We start from the raw sequence: 17,863 nt of genomic DNA, 5'->3' as shown, positions 1-17,863 counted from the left end.
ATAGTCAAAGAAGTCAACACAGCCGTATGAAAAATCATTCGAAATGGTACGATAAAAGGGTAAGTATAGGAAGTGATCAAACATCTACGACATCTACGTAGTTTTCGAATGATCCAGCATGATAAAGATCATTCGAAATAATAACGAACAGTTTTGCCAACTGAGAGAAACACTCGTCAACTAAGAACAGCAACATCAAATGCACCAAAAAATACTCAACTCAATTTATAAAACAAATATAATTTCTACCTGAAACAGGGGAGTCCACTTCACGAAATTTTAAGACTGCAACCCAAGGCGATCAATCCAGATCATATCCACAAACTGAAACATAACAAAAAAGAAAAATATAACAAAGGATTTTTTTCTGAAATTCAAAAAAAATTTCATTCAGTAGGTACATATGATTGTTGAAGCATCAGGTCATGAAACACCTGTTGACATGCAACGAGTGGTACAAATCGTACACGTTGACAACAGTCTCGTCGCCTTTCCTTCGCTCTCAATAATTTAAAGTGGGCTAAATGGAAAATAATACAAGGCAATGACACTTTTTGTAAATCAACAATCAACTCTAAATAATCAAAAATATCCCTTTTAATCTTATATCAAACAGAACAGAAATACAACATGTGAGTAGTGCTACCTACAGCACTTTCACACATAAATGTTTTTTTAAAAAAATCGACTAAAAAATACTCGATTGAAAAAATTACTACAAACAAACAAAAAATAAACAAATACACCCTCAACCGGCAGCATCCGTATTTGCTTTATAATTCGCTTTGGAATAAATTGACGTAAAATTAAAATAATTATTTTTACAACTCGGCGAATATTACGATGGCAAAAAGGCTGACAAAAGTTACGCCAGAAAGTTGTAAAAGATTTGTTAGGTAATTAGCTACAAATACCCTTGTGATCGTGTTTGAGTACAGTTCCCAGTGTGTTGGGCAATTAAAGGGGAATATGTAATTTATGCAAACGACCTAAATGGCTGGTACATTTACCAAGATAAGAAGAGACTGCCTCTTTTGCTATCGAACTCATTAAATAGTTTGCAAAAGTTATTCGCGATGAGACCTTTTCTAAGAGAATACAGCTGGCGAACGGGTCATTAGTCGATGCCATTAATTTACTTTACCAAAAACATCAAAAATAAGTTTTGATTTAAAGGTTCATTATTTTTACCATCATATACGCTACACAGGAAAAAAAAAGTTACACTTTATAGGAAAAAATATACGCTGAAGTCGCATAATTTCATTACACATTATATTCGCAGCGCGTCAAGGGTAAAGCAAGAAAGTTCCTCTCAAAAAATTAGGATTGGGAATTACTCGTAAACGATGCGGAGGACGGAGAAAAAAAAACAAAAAAAGGGAAATAATTGAAATTGCGAGTTTTCTTTTTTACCTACGGAATACATTAAACCAAATAACGAAGGTTTCGTAAAATGAAAAAGCTTGTATGAAAATTTCGCCAACACATATCAGGGGCGTTAAAAGCAAATTCACGTCAAACTTAGTCATAGACAAACTCTAGGGACACTCCAACATCCATTGTTTCATTTCTAGAAAGCTTAAATTCGGTTGCATTTTGTAATAAACTGATTAATGCGTATATGGAAGCGTTGGCATACGCGGACCTCATAAGAGCCCGGCTTTTCTGAAAGGTCGACCTTCGGTAAGATGAATTGTACCGTTTTTAATGTTGATAAGGAATCGCAAGGGAACTGATAAAACGGACAGTGAAAGATTTTCTTTCGTCGCAGACCTCATTCGTTTTTACGATATTACCTTTATTACTGTCATAAAAAAGCATAATTTTTCAACATTTTTTTACTTTGTAGACCACTTTGAGGGGAAAAAATGCGTTTTGGGATCCAAGGAGACCGGTTCTACTCTAAATCCACTTCCGAAATTTAAATAAAGGTTATTCGACTTCTTTAATGATACCTTCGTTCATCATCAACATTAATTTAGATATTTCACAGTCGTGAAAGCAGCGTTGATAATTGCGTACAATGTTTTTTAATGTTTTCGCAGGGATTACCCTGTAATAATACTGGATAAAATTTTACTTTTGAGACCCAACCATCTGATACATATTCAAAAGGAGAGATGAAGGTACGGGGATCAATTCTGGTACACACAGAAAAAAATAGAAAGAAAGCTACAACAATAGGTATATTATTTCTCGAATTAAATTCATATAGCTGTCAAATTTTGATCCCAACTAGAAGAAACATTGAAATTGGATACTGTCAATTCAGCAATATATATTTATTGAAGTGATTTTTTTGGCATGATGAGTCGATTGGAAATGTTCTTAGGCGCTAAAGTTAATTTGGACAGATATTAGAGCACCTTTTTTTTTGGAAAATTGGAGTTTTTGAACTACAAAAAAACTGCTTAAAAGTTGAAACGAACTCCAATCGACTTGGCACATCGAAAATTTTAGAATGTGTTTCAAGTGATGAAGAGACCGATAAATTTTTTAGGGACAGTTCTATTTGAAAATGACCTGCTCTGAAAAAATGTGGATTAGTTTACACAAAAAGCTTGAAGCTTTCTGTCTCGCTATAATTAAGTCGCTCCCACTAATTTCTAAATTTTCTAGATCAGTTTTTGTCTCGAAAAACTGCCAAGTAAAATTGATCTCGAGTTCGATGAAGTGTTTCATAAACACCCTGTACGATGTATCTATGAACATTTTGCGCGGCCAGTTATACACAAAACCGTAACATCACTGTCACTAAATTTATAAGAGGATCACGAAAGGAACATATTACTAATCTGGCTATTGTTTCACCATTAAATCCTTCTAATTAATCAGCCATTTCGGTAATATTAAACTGTTATCAAACGGCCGCCAGCAGTACCATATTACCCTATCACTTTTACCGCCAAATGAGCAGACGTTAAAACGTAATCCGCTTTATAATGCATTAGTTCGTAAAGGCTTCAAAATGTAAGCTTATAATTTATTATTTTTTAACGGTCAAAGGTTTTATTATTCAGTTTGTTATTTCGTTATAATATAAGTATAAAGATAACTCAATTTTACGGTAATTTTTTGCAATTATTCGTAATATCGTCTCTTCTTTCCTCGTGTTCGCAAAAAAAACACCGACGTCCCATAAGTTTACACTTTATAATTCTGTACCAAAAATACAGCTCAGCTTCACCTAGCCCACTACATTCGTTCGAAAGAGTTTTATTTTTCAAATGGTAATTAAAGCCAGAAATTGACTTTTTTACTCCCTACAGGCGTATAATGTCACATACGAGTACGTTCAATTGTTCATGTAGTTACAACCCATCGTATCAACATTGTTTTTCGGTAAAAAAAAAAAAACACACCCTCTGCGTTATTCTTCGAACTTATACGATGCGACGTCGATTAAATCTCGAGCAGACTAAAGCAAAAAACATAGTAGAGATGTTCAAATGAGTCACGTTAATTTAAACAACTCGATGTACAACCTCGGGGATTTGAACTCTTTCGCGTACAAAGAATTGTTTTGATTCGGCACATTCATTCGTTCGGTTTTATTTTACGGGCTTAAAAGTTGCAAAAGTCATTGGGTAATGCACAGGTTGTACAGTGTAAATCCGATTAAGGTAACACAAATCGAACATTAAAGATACGCTTGAAAGCATATGAAAACGACTGCGGCTGCAGATTACTAAAAAGTTTGTTAAACTTTGCACAATAAGGTAAGTAAAAACAAGTTAGTAGCAGCAATTCCCAAAGCTGTTCCATTCATATGTTTTCTGTTTTTTTTTTGAACTTGTTTATAGCCATATTTCCTCGACACTTCGGACAATATTTTTTGATACCTGCTAGGCCATGCTCAGAACTGAGAACGCCAATTCAATTCGTTCGATGCGGTGATAATTAACGACATCGTGTTGAAGAATTAATCGCCGACGAGGTACTGAAATATCTCAGCTATCTGCTATAGTCGCGGTAAATGCGCAACGAAAGCGAATAATTTTAATTCTCGAAAAGAAGACGTAAAATGTCAAAAATATAATCAACTTAGTTTGAATGTTAAACTTGTTTGTAAAGGTTAGTTTAATAAAGCTACATTGCAAAAGGGCTCCGTACAGTTTTCCCTCCGCGTATCGTTTATTACATATTAAAAAAATCCTTTCTTAATTGTTATAGCGTTGTGCTCGCGAATTTGTAATACATTGTATAAGATTAACAGCGCTATATCTCTATACGGTCTCTCTCGTTATACGCTATCGCCATCTAATCAGTGAAATAAAGTCGAGCTTTCTCTCCTCACCCCTTGCTTCTGTTTCAGAAAATAGTTCTAAATAACATGGATAGTATTAGTGGGTAACGGGTATCCACTCGTCGACTTCATCGAATAACAATCAAAAGCGCGAACAAAATATTTATCATCAAATAAATTCGCACGTGAGGCAGATTCAAAGTGTTATCGCATGAACAACAATACTTTTCGGTGAAATACGTTACTTGAGGTAAACATATCTACCCGAAAATAATTCTGCCACGCAACCCATTTAAAAAGCTGGTCAAGTAATAAAACACTGTATCCTTTCAACTTATCCGAAGCTTTTGTTTACAAGTGTTCATTTGTTCAACAACAATGAGCAAATTTTGTTTATGTGCGAATACGAATACAATTCAAGGGAAATCAAATAGGAGGAACATATTTCAAGCAGTTTCTTAAGGGAAAACGTTGCTGTTGAGTTGTATTGGCTTCAAATTTTTAAAAAAAGGAGGAAATCTTTAAAAAAAATGAATTTAATCGGTAGAAAAAATCTAGCAAGGTTTTCCCGAAAAATAATGAAATAATACATACAATGTTTTCCATTTTTTCCCCATTTTTCTTCAATCTTTTTTCAAATCCATAATAATTTTTTTTTGAAATTTTATAAAATTGTAAAATAGCTTAAGGTGAATGACTGAATGTGGGTATTTGTAAACAAGGCATTGGCGCAGGCAGACAGCCTTGGACAGCCAAATAGACAGCCATGAGCAGCCAGACAGATGGGCTAACGATCTTTTAGAGGCCATACAGCAATACAGACGATTTCTAGAGGCTACACCCTCAGATCAATGACCTTAAGAAGCAAGACAGGCAGATAGATAGGTCAATGACCTTGAGAAGCGAGACAGACAGACAGACCAATCTTGGGTTGCTAAACAGGCACTCAAACAACCTCAAGGAGTCAGACAGGCAGGCAGACAGACAACCATGAAAAAACGGATAAACGGGTCAATGATCTTCAGAAGCCAGATAGGCGGACATGTGACTTTCGGAACACATTCTGACGGGTCAATGACCTTCAGAAGTCGACTAGGCGGACATGCGACCTTGAGAAGCAAAACTGACGGATGAATGACCTTAAGAAGCCAGACATAAATACAGAAGACCTTGAGAGGTCAGAATGATGGGTCAACGACCTTAAGAGGCCAAACAGGAATATAGACAACCTTGAGGTCAGACAGACTGGTCAATGACCTTGGAAGCCAGCCCGACAGGTCAATGACTCCAAATTACCCAGACAGACAGACAGACAGACAGACAAACGACCATGAGAAGCCACACAGACGAGTCGATGACCTTATGAGGCCATACAAAAATACAGACGACCTTGAGAGGCCAGACCGTCAAGTCAATGACCTTAAAAAGCCAGACAGGCAGACAGACGACTATGAGAAGCTAGACAGGTAGACCAGTGATCTTAAGAGACCAGTCCGATGGGTAAATGACCTTGGGCCAGAGAGGTAAAACAACATTGTTATTTTTGTTCTAGTCTAGCCTCTACCAAATCTACTTTGGAAAAAATGATCCAGTTCCAAAAGATGGTACTTGAGTTGAGATTGTATGTATATCGAGTCGTCGACCTAGGCCATTGTCGTCATATTCCAAGACCATTTCGAGGAGTCATTTCAGAAACTGGTTTCAGAATACAGTGGTGCCAATTTTTAAAAATTGAGGAAATAATCCTAAATTCACAAGGTACACTTTTTAGATTTTTTGAAATTTGCAAAAATGATTATAAAATCTGCACTACTGTACTTCAAAATATTCCAGCAGTTTTAAAAATGATATCCAGTTATCCACCGATGTTTTGTCATAATCAATGCGTACTTGATCTTCGAGAAGAAAATATTTTCAAAACACAAAATTAAAATACCACCTCTTAGGGCTGATCAATTTCTTCTAAATCAGGTTGGATAGAGGCCAGAACAAGAAAAAATGATTTTGTTGAAAATTTCTTTTCTTGGAATAGCCATATCTCCCACCCATAAGGGCACCTCCGGAGCTAACATTTTTTTTGAGCGGCTCTCAACTCAAAATGATGGTCTCCACTGAATTAGGTCAAAAACCTTCTACTGTTTTTTCGCGATCTATCCTAATTTCGATACCATCGAGCATAATTTCACGTAAACTGTATTGAGCGTATAGGATAGGTTCCGGATTATGAAATTCACACAGGTACACGAATTGATCAAAGTGTAAAATTTTCCATAAATACCTGGAGGATGTTGCTCTTGATCGTAATGAGACCTTATATTTCGTGGAACATATTCCGCAAAGCGACATAACGTAAAACTATTATCGGTAATTTTAAAAGCTCCGCAAGCTTCTAATTTATAAATCAATCGAACCGTGTAAATTTGACAAAGCCAATTAACAAAATAGCAAAAAAGTATATCGTATCTGTAAAATCCCCCTAATTAACGAAATCGACGCATGGTATACGCGAGGAAAGTACTAGTGCTAGGGTTTAGAGGAGAAAGGGTAGTGAATGAAAAAAAACCTTTCAGAAATAAATGAACTATAGGTAAATCACAAAGGTTGGGAATTTTTTCCCGATAAAAGATCGAACTAAGAGAATGAAAACAAAGGGAAATCAACAGCGCAAAAAAACATACATGTACCTACACGTGTAGTAAGTGTATGCGAATGAGAGATAAAGAATCCATAGTTATTCTCATTATTAGATTTAGTTTACGGGCTTTTAAATTGGAATATTTCTCATGGCTAGCGTTTTGTAAAAGTTGGAGAAATTCTCTTTGTTGTGCGATTTAGTATACTATACTACATTTATATACGCGAAACAAAATGCAGCAAGTAGAAGCACGGTTAGCTTGCAACGTCCATATCGAAAAAGGTAACTGAGCGGAATATTTTTTCGTCTAGAAAGGAGTGTTTGAAATACTTCAACTGGAAGTATAAATACGTAATGGAGAATATACGTTGTGCGAAATTATTAGCTTTCGCAAAGAAATATTTTTGTATTTTATTCGGTTGTTTCTTAAACTAGGGATTATTAAATTTTTCACGCCATGTTGATGTAAACGCGTTTGTGTGGTTAAGAAATTCATTAGTTAGGGGAAGTTTTTGCATAGAGTTTTCTTCGATGTGGTTTGGTTTCTTTCAAGAATATGCGGATTAATTATTAAATAATAACGAAGCCTTAATTTTAGGTATTTCAATATACAGTCTAAGAATGAGGCAAGAACAAGTTAAAATTAGGTAGGTAAAACCTAGAAAAGAAGTTAATTGCTCGAGATTATAATTTTTGTCGTAAAAGTATTCTGGTATGAATTTGGTTATTTAATATTCACTATATACTACATAATGTTGAACAAAAGGGGAAGCACTGCTATAAAATGAAATAACGCTGGACCCTATGTTACTCAGTTACGTGTACCTACTTTCAATAAAGAATTGGTCAACTGAATAGAAATTATCCGAGAGTAAATTTTTCACAATACTTATATTGGCGAAAGTATTCGCATCCTTGTTTTGTAATATTGAATATTAGTCGTTGTCACTTCAAATCACAGAGAGTAAAATATTTGATATTTTATTTGAGCAATTCGCAGCGTCCCACGATGAAAAGATGTATTAAAATTGACAGTTATTTAAACTGCTCTGCTCGATTCGGTATCAACGCTGTGTTCAAATTTCCTTATTAATATCGTTGAAATTTCATTTTAAAAAACTGTCATTCATCTTATCGAGTTTTATTTACTTCGTAGCCAAGTATTTCATCATTTTCTAGTCACTCTGAAACATTTCACGTTACTTGGTGTGTTTTATACGTATCTACCCTCTGACGTTTCATTTTTATTGAAAGCAGGTTAAAAAGAACCGCAAATGCTTTACAATCATTTTTGAGCAAAGTTATTTTGTTTGAATGCAATAATTTTCATTTATGGAATGTACATACATGGGTACATTGTCTTAAATTCAAAATTACAGAGCGTTTGTATGGATCACAAAAATCAAGTCAGAAGATATCATGGAAGATGTCTCTCTTTCCTCCGCCTTTCTTTTGTTGAAGTTGTATAGAAAAATGATATAAAAGACTCCTAAAATCAATATGTACAATTTTTGAAAACATTATGACTTTAATCTTCTCAAAAAACAAATCAAAATAGTTCAAAGAAAAAAAACATTTTCCTGCAATTAGAAAAACGTACGATAGGCCTACAGGTACGAAAAGCCCACATTTTCGTGGTAGGTACTAGATAATCTTAAAGCAGTAATTTTTAAATTCACCCTTTTCAGCGTAATAATTTCCCAGTAGAAATTATTCGTTTACCAATGACATCCGTTAATTACGATTTTCATTCGCCGCAATTTCCTCGTAAACCTGAGTGGCAAGCTGCGTTCATAATTTATATGGAAATGTGTCTAGTAAAATTTACAATCGTTAAAAAAAAATTATAGGTACGAACATTTCACGGGAAATAACCGTTCAAGATTTATTTACAAACTTAATTACTCGTAATTACGCGACTTTTAAGTGAAGATGATATCGACTCAAAACATTATTTTTCGGCCAAATGTGCCTCACTGAAATAAATTCAAATTTTAACATTATACACTTGAAAAATCAACTCGCATAAAAATTCAATATCGGTGAAAAATAAATCATCCTACTCGAGCATTTTCGTAGGTCTTCTAAAACGCACACTGGATCGTAATAAAACAAAAAAGACTACAACAAAAGTTACGTTTCTTAGATGATTAGATAAAATATGAATGACTTTTCAAAAACACGTGGAAAATAATTTACACCACGACACAATATCTGGTAAATTTAAGTTTCGATAGGTAAGTAAATATTTCAAACACCACTGAGGCTAGTTTAGTTTTACGACCTATTGCACGCTAACGTACCTATTCATTTCTTCACTCCTTTTTGTTCTTTTTCTTCGATTGTTTTCGTGTTCATGAAATGAGTTGAGTATCTCACACAAGTAAATTTATTCTTCTTTTGCAATCAAAAAATTGTATCATTTTTTTCGTTTCGAGAAATTCATTTTTCAATTGTTTTTCTATTTGACATGTAGATTCTGACGAAGAATGCATGAGTACAATCGAAATACCGCTGTTAGTTCCGTCCAGGTACCTATTTCTACATACGTTTATTACTGTAAATGATCGACAAAGACTTTGAAAATTCAACTTTCATACGAATGAATTTCGTAAATGGGGCAAATTTTAAGATCATCTCGGACCACGACGGTGAAAGTAGAACGCATTATTGATAACTTTTGTCACGCTTTTTTGGGCCAGAAATCGCTGACGTATTCATTACCTTGAGTGAAAAAAAAAACAGCGACCACGGTTCTTACACCTAAACAAATGCGATAAACATATGGCGACTTAAAGCACTAGGTATTTTGATAACAGTCAACAGACAACCTTGCTAAACCTAACACGAAAGATAATTCTACTGCAAACACCGAGTTACTGTTCTCATTATAATTTCAAAATAATGAAAATTTGAAATATAAATCGAGATTTACTTTTTGTTTGTTCGAGAATCCCATTCCTTAGTTACATTTCTTTTTTTAGAATATGCCTTCCTAATCTTTCTGACATTGACATTATAGATGGAAAAAATTGACGAATTCGATACAAATTCAGGTTGATGATGTAATTGGACGTTTTTCATAATACAAGTTGTAAGAAAAAAATATATAAACCAACGCTTTGCATTTTGGAAGGGCTACTACTCGATTACTCATACAAAAAAATTCTGGAAAAAGTATGGAAAATCTAGCCGAGTTTCATGTTCATAATCATAATACACATTTTTTTTTTTGGTAAATGCATCTCTGAAAGAAGTTATCAAAAGTGTCCTATGGCGTAGTCAGAAATTTCTCAAGGAGGGGCCAAACCCAATTTTTAATACGTGAAGCGAGAGTGAAAATTTTTTTAAAAAATGGGTCTAAAAAATCAATAAAGCAAATTTTGCAAATTTTATTTTAAATTTCTGCTCGCAAGGGGGGGCGATGGAACTAGTCACCTCACCTATCGGCTACGTCACTGAAAGTGTCTTTAAAAAAAACTAAAAAAGCGAATTTCGTATGTCTGAAAATTAAAAAAAAATCGATTAAAAACTGACAAAAATAGAAAATTTTTAAATCAAATTTCAACAAATTTTCAAAATTTTTGCGCTTCTGCTCTCCATTATTTCATCCAAAATGGAAATTTTTCCTGATTCAGAAACATTAAAGTTAGGTTAATTGTCAAAATAAAATTTCTCCATCAATTTCCCTAATTTCTAAAGTCGGAGATGACTCGGATATAAAATTCATTTTTTTCTTCTTCAAATATTACAACCTAATTTATCAATGCAACTTCTCGTTTGAAAATTTTTGAAATTTATCCACTGAATTACTCTGAGGCGTTCAAGAGTCAAGTACTCACTTTTGTAATGTGCCTATATCAATGCTAAAATATGAACATGGAAAAAGAGTTGGAACGAGTTTGACCAAACTCCTTGAAAAAGGGCAGAATTCAACGGTCTTTCCTACTCATTTTGAAAAGGAATCAAAGAGTCAACTCAGTTGGAATTGAGAATAAAAAAAACCTTACCCAACCCTGCTTTCACTAGGTTATTTAAAAATACTAGCCATAGGCAAATTCGCCATTTCTTAACCTGCTATGCTTGTTTGGATTCTGATTGTGAGTTGAGAGAGGCTCATATTGAAAAAATGTGTCAAAATTCGAAATCAGCACTCATGCAAACCCAACGAACCGTAGATCACATAGATTTTTCAAAACTTGATCAGGTAGTAGGAGATCGTACCTACCCTTTCAGGGTACAATGATCCAAGAACAAACGTACTCAGATCGAAATGTGAAAAGATTTACTGGTACATAATGAATTTTTTCAGAATTTTGAAACGATAGCTTTGGATTTGGCATGACATTTGAAAATTGAGTTTTCCTAAACAAAAAAGTTCAACTTTGAACTTCCAAAATTTTAAATAATTATTTTGAATCTTTCATTGTGCTACGTAAAAAAGTGATCCTGAGATGAAAATTCATGTATTTTATTCTGGGACTTTTCACTGTTCTCAGAAATTTCACGAACCACAATTGAAATCATTTCTCGACAATCATCGTTGATAAACTCAAAATTATTTCATTAAAAAAAATAACATGTTAATAATATAATATAGGCAATAAAAAAAAAACCTGAACTTGATAAGTATCTGAATTTCAAGATGCTAAATCAACTGAACGCGCACTACTTTAAAAAATAGATTACAATAGGACTCAGTGGAGCAATAGGCTCATCATATGATTTACGCACGTCTTATCATGACAAGTACAATGTCAACCCGCATTTCTGTGTAGTAGTTATTACGTACCTTTAGACGTCTTGTGCCACTGATGCTGTCGGTCGCATAGTGAAAAGTTTGAAATCATTTCAATCTATACTTTTGCGTGAATAAATCTTATTCGTTAAAGTAGGTACCCATACTTGCCCACTGCCCAGTAGACCTTTAAACCTTTGTCGGGCGGTTTATAAAGGATAAGAAAATTACGCATGAAGATCTGCGACATAATTGTATTCGTACGTATTACATTTACAGTAGCATGACCACCGTTTCATCCACAAACACAGGCAGTACTGCAACTACCAGCACGGAACACAAATTGTATCCTCAAAGATGGATTATAATGGTTTTATTCATGCTCTATACAATTAACGGTGGAATGCAATGGATTCAGTTTTCCATAATTAACGATATCGTAGTGAAATATTATTCGGTATCGCCTACCACCGTAGAATGGACATCGAATATATTTCCTTTATCGTACATTTTATGCATAGTACCATCGCTTCATGTGCTCGAACGAATTGTAAGTTCGATTTTACACGAATAGTAAATTATTTATTTCGAGCAGGAGAAATGAATAATTTTTTACACTTTATGTTCAACAGGGAATCAGAAACATGATGTTAATAGCAACAACTGGAACTTTTACAGGAGCTTGGATCAAAGTATTTTCAGTAGCACCTAATCGCTTCTACTTGGTATTACTAGGTCAAGCATTTCAAGCGATATTTGAAAATTGTACATTTGCAATCGCAGCTAGATTTACAGCCGTGTGGTTTGGTGCGAAAGAAATTTCCATCGCAGGAGCACTAGCTTTATTCGGAGATCAAGTAGGTAATATCGCAAAAGAAATCAATCTTATTATTAATACAATTTTCTGCAAACGTTTCATCATTTTTTTCTCCAAAGTCCAAATACATCTTCTTTCATCAATATGATAAGTAATACATATTTGAATTTTTCAATCAGGTAGGTGGTGCGATAGGATTCAAATTGCCATCACTTATGATTCATGATAATTCTAATACCGCGGTAATTGAAGATGGTTTACGACGAATGCATTGCTCAATAGCTGCTCTTTCTACTCTAGTCTTATTACTGATTATCACATGTAGGTGAAGAGACCTTTTCAAATTACATTTTCATACTAACGAGTACATTAATTTTAAAATTAATTTCCGTCGTTTTTCTCCAACAGTTTTCAAAGAAAAGCCACCTTTGCCATCCAGTGTTGCTCAAACCCTTCAAAACAAAGTGAAAACGGAACCGGTTTTGAAAAAACTGAAATATATTTTGGAGCAGCCGTCCTTCATATTGATACTTCTGTCATACGGTTTATGCATAGGGGCATTCAATGCTTTCGCTGTTTTGCTCAATCAGACGGTTCTGAATCATTTCCCGGTAATTTTTCATGTCTCATTTGAAGAAAATTACATTTTGCGACTAATAACTTTTATGATAATTTTTTCATTCTTAAAAATACGACTCTTATGTTCAAGGGACATGACGAAGCCGTCGGAAATATTGGCTTTGTACTCATGTTAGCCGGAATGGCAGGATCACTCATTCTTGGATATTCCTTAGATAAAACTCATTTATTCAAGTGCGTACGCCGAGCATAATATTATATTAATTACTCGTATTTTCGTACAATATAAAATGAAATTTTTCGTCTCATAAATGAGAATAATCGTCCACTTTAGGGAGAATGCAGCTTTTGTAACAATATGTACCACCATCTCAGTGATATTATTTACTTGTTCCTTGACGATCCACGATATTCGTTTTGTGTATGGATCTGCAATGCTGATCGGGTAAATATGAGTTATTTTATGCAATACACAATACTTGGTATCCATTTTAAATTTTAATTTCGATTTTTACAACAAAAAAAAATTGTAACATTCACACGCAGGTTCTTCATCCAAGGGTTTTACTCGACCGGAGTACAAATGGCAATCGAAGTAACTTATCCGATCACTGAAGATGTTTCATCCGCAATAATGATGGCATTCGTTCATATGGTAACTCTAATCCTCACATCAGGCTACGGGTATGCGGTCAAGCAATACGGAGATATGAAATCCAACATTGGACTCATCTGTATATTTTCACTCAGCGCAACCTTCGCTTTATTTATACCACCCAATTTAAAAAGACAAAAATTCGAACATTCTGTGGAAGTTGAAGAAATTCAAGAATTTTTATAAGTAAATACCATACAAGTAAAATACCACATGCGTCAAGATTTCCATTACTCGGATTCCAACAAGGGAAATGAGATCCGAGAATACAGATTTGAACGAAGCATGGATTGGCAGATATGTATGAAACAGTTCATTCAAAAAGTACTCGAATTCAAATTTTTTCAATTAGTCACTGGATAGGTACATAAAATAACTATCTACTCGTGATAGCGTCCAACTTTTGAAGCAATTAGAGGACAGAAATCGACTTCAATTGACTGTATGTAACCCATTTCAAAATCAAAAAAAAAAAAAAAAAAAAGTTAACAGAACAAATTTGTCAAGAATGTTATAAGCATCGTCAATAATTGGAAAAACATTTCAAAATGAAAGGTACACATTCCATTTTCCATATTTTCATTTTTAAAAAATCGATGATTAAATAAAAAAGATCAAAACATGGTAAAATGCGAATTATACCTATATACCTACCTATCTCACTAAATTTTTTACACACACCAGGAGGTAAGTGGCACTTTACCGCTCGCTGCGCGGGCGATAAACGCCACTTTCCTGCACCACAGGCATGTAAAATCGCGTACCTACACACCACGGGAGTTGATAAAGAATGCCTCAGAGCACATGTTTAACGCCCTCGCCGAGCATGCGCTCTGAGACGTTCTTTATTTCACCTCCCTTGATGTGTAATATACTATTAAATTTTATTAGTTTATACATAAAAATTGTAAAAATTGAGATGTTCTCAGAATGCAACATTTTTTAAAAATTAAAAAAAAATGGAGGAAATTGCAACTATTGAATACCTTATTGAGCATGAATCAACTTTATAAAATGCAAAGTCACAACTACAATGAGTGGATTTAAAATTATTGAAATTTGTAGTAAAATGCCTTTCAAAGAAATTTCATCGGGTAGTAAGATAACAAAATATTTACTGACCATGAGATATTTTGGTATTGTATATTTTTCAATTTCCAATTACTGTAAAATTTAAAATTTTTCCTGGAAAATTTCACTTTTTTGGATGCTTGTTTGACAATTGGAGAAGATCTTATTAACGTGTATCCACAAAAAATACTTGTAAAGGGAACCGAACAATCTGATGGTTTCAACTTCAACCAAAGTTAAATTTTTTGAAGAATACTGCCGAAATTTCCTACAATCAAATATTCAGCCAGAAGCATTCCCCGCTTTTTACCAAATTTTTGATAGTTTGAAATTTGAATGTTTATGTTTTCTAGCATAGAAGTAGTGACTATTTCTAATAACAAAAAGTAGGTACTTTCTACTTTTCCAGGAAAATTGATCTTGATGTCGTGAAATCAAATTTTACTGATTCAGGCTATTTCGAGCTTTCAGCATGATTTTTATTTTTTCATGAACTTTAAAAATCCTACCTAAGAGAAGGAAAATAATTAGAGATGGCGAAAATGTTGTTTCCTTGTAGGCTTGTGCCTTCAAAGTGTTCAATCCGAAAATTCGAGATGTTCAGCTGAAATTTGCGGGAAAGATAGATTTTGGGTGAGAAGCCATAAAAAAAACTAATTAAGTAGTCGGCACCATTATCAACATCAACAGCTTTGGAAAAAATTAGAAAAATAGATTTCTCGCTGGCCACGAAACTTGGTTTTCGAAGTCAATGTGAGCCAGGGACGGAACACACTTCACAGTAATTTTACTGGAAAAGTAGCTGGTACTTTGTTTAAAAAAATTAAATTTCTGTCAAGAAATGACAATTTTCAATGAAAAAAAATGAATGGAAAAAAAATTTCAACACATTAAAATGTTGATTAATGCAGCTGGAATTTCTGGAAAACGAGAGTTCGGAACACACTCTTTACAAAACTTCAAATTTTATTCAAACTAGAGCCAGACAGGTCACGTGGTTTTCAGGTTGGAATATTCTGCATTTTTGAAAATTTATCTAGCTTTTCTATTGTTTCCATTATGAATACACCATACTTTGTAACTATTTTCTGATAATGAAAAGTTATTCGTGATATGCGAACCTCTTTTATTTCATTTTTTTCAACGAATTTAGAAACATTGAATTTTGATTTTCTTTTTGTTACGTCAACAACTTTTTTCCATTTAAATTCCCATCGTCACATTTTCAAGAAATGTAAAGATAAGATAGCAAACTACAGAATAGTAAAACTTACAAAATGTTTTTATCTTTGCGCGAAATTAAATTTCGCAGGTATTTATTGTACACATAAAATGTGAAAAAACCCATAGACAACGCGTTAATCATTTTTTCCATTCGAATATTAAAAAATGATGGCTGTAAATTTTGTTATTTTACGTAATAATCGCGTCGTAAATTTCTCGGCGGAAAATATTCCTCGCACAACAATCGGTTGTCAAGAAAAGTGAATATTTAATGTCATCTATTATGAAGAATACCAAAAACAAAACACAGAAGAGAGAAAAAATCAAGCACACAAAAGAAAACTGTTAAGAAAAGAAAATTAACGGGGTTTTCGCTTGTCAACCGCCATAAAAAAGACTTATTGTTTCTATTCTAATAATTGACGATATTTTCGAGCCAAAAAGTATTCGCTCGTCTTGCTAAGTATTTTGTTAAAACAATGATACCTAAACTACGATATTTGTACAAATATTCGATAATACTGGTTCATTTCAACTTAACATTTTCCATTTCATTAGTTCGATTAAGGCGAGGAAATTGAAAAAGAATCGAGTTATTCGACGAATTAAACGATCAATAAGGAAATACGACTATAAATAATGCTGTACTCGTTCGCGATGACTTTGGTAAACACTTGGAGGAAAATTGTAGAAAAAAAGGAAACTGTTTTTATCAAAGCAGATGTAAAATTCTTGGTGTTTTCATCCTGGTCGCGCATCTTTTCATTACATTAAATAAAGCTTGTTTCATTACGTTACGCCGAGAACTAATTAAAACGGTTATGACAGGCAATCTAAACGAATTGTCCCCATACCATTTACAACTAGCACCCTTTAACCGAGATACTTGGCACTTTCTTTGCTTCCCTTAATCAAAACGCATTCAAAGATTACCGTCACTATATACAGTGAATGACAATGGAGATGTAACTTTCTACTGCTTAAGTCTTATTTAAATGAATGGTATCTTTTGTCTGCGATATCGCCTTTTAACGCGATTTTGACGCCAACGCCAAACTACACACTGCGAACTCGCAAACTGATTCGTAAAAATACTCAATTCGCGAATGGCGGCTGCTGTTTTAAAATTTAGATATTTAATATAACAAGTCGATTAGAAACTTACTCTCACTCGCTCCTCATCAAAGCTTATCACTATACAGGCTTCAAAAGTAATTACGGATTCACGAATCGTTGACTTTAGAAATCGCCTAAGGCGGCATCCCGTTGTCAGTGAAATTCAATATTAAGACAAATTATGATAAATAGCTGCAAGCTACTCGAGAATTTAGACTACATTTTGTTCATTAACATGAAACATTTTAATTATGTTACATTGCGGTCAGTTAATTTTGAAGGGTAAACTACATTATCTGAGTAAACTTCAACTTACTTTAATCTTAAGAGTAGTACGATATGGCAGCGATATTTTCAACTTTTTAAAATCCTCTTTCTCCCTCCCTCAGCCACGTGCACGCGCGCTTGATGGTCGACACAAGCTTTTCGTAATGAAATTTTCTTAGCATCGGTGTACACTGTACACAGATCTCGTAAGTTCGCTCCAAGGGAAGAGGAAACATCATGAACTAAACGAGTGCAAATTTACGCAATGATTCACATCTAAATAAATCTTCTACAGCATTTCGAAAGCTGTCAAAATTTAGAGTTCGAAAAAAGGCAGTACGTTGCAAGTTGTTACCTTTTTTAGCCGAATTTTCCACATTGCAGCTGTATTTTTCCACAACGACTTGAAAAAGCAACGATTTTTTTTGAATCTTCAGATCTTAGAGATAATGGATAAAGAAAAAGAATTAAGTGTTCAATACATATATTGAAACAAACAAGACTATTTATTC

General features: G+C 33.9%; 2 protein-coding genes across 4 annotated transcripts in view; one reads left to right on the top strand and one right to left on the bottom strand.

The window, feature by feature from the left end:
- Nucleotides 1–17,863, bottom strand: part of LOC135841107 (uncharacterized) — an 81,802-nt gene that overhangs the window by 44,564 nt on the left and 19,375 nt on the right. The window contains exon 6 of the transcript XR_010557845.1: nt 250–324. The gene's annotated coding sequence lies outside the window, so the exon portion shown is untranslated. The remainder of the gene's footprint in view (nt 1–249; nt 325–17,863) is intronic.
- On the top strand, nt 9,140–15,858 carry LOC135839470 (uncharacterized MFS-type transporter C09D4.1-like). Of its 3 annotated transcripts, none has more exons than XM_065355498.1 (9): nt 9,140–9,249; nt 9,361–9,415; nt 11,902–12,172; nt 12,255–12,483; nt 12,623–12,760; nt 12,848–13,050; nt 13,149–13,252; nt 13,353–13,463; nt 13,565–15,858. In XM_065355498.1, the coding sequence occupies exons 1-9, from the start codon at nt 9,246–9,248 to the stop codon at nt 13,857–13,859; spliced, it is 1,410 nt and encodes a 469-aa protein (XP_065211570.1). In that variant the 5' UTR covers nt 9,140–9,245; the 3' UTR covers nt 13,860–15,858. The 3 variants fall into 3 exon arrangements, with proteins under 3 accessions (XP_065211570.1, XP_065211571.1, XP_065211572.1); XM_065355499.1 differs by having other exon boundaries at nt 9,148–9,267; XM_065355500.1 differs by lacking the exons at nt 9,140–9,249; nt 9,361–9,415 and adding an exon at nt 11,650–11,775.

Source organism: Planococcus citri, chromosome 3 (genome assembly GCF_950023065.1).
Source record: "Planococcus citri chromosome 3, ihPlaCitr1.1, whole genome shotgun sequence".
Lineage (NCBI taxonomy): Eukaryota > Metazoa > Arthropoda > Insecta > Hemiptera > Pseudococcidae > Planococcus > Planococcus citri.
Note: the sequence above shows the minus strand (reverse complement) of the source record. Positions and strands in the feature narration are given on the sequence as shown.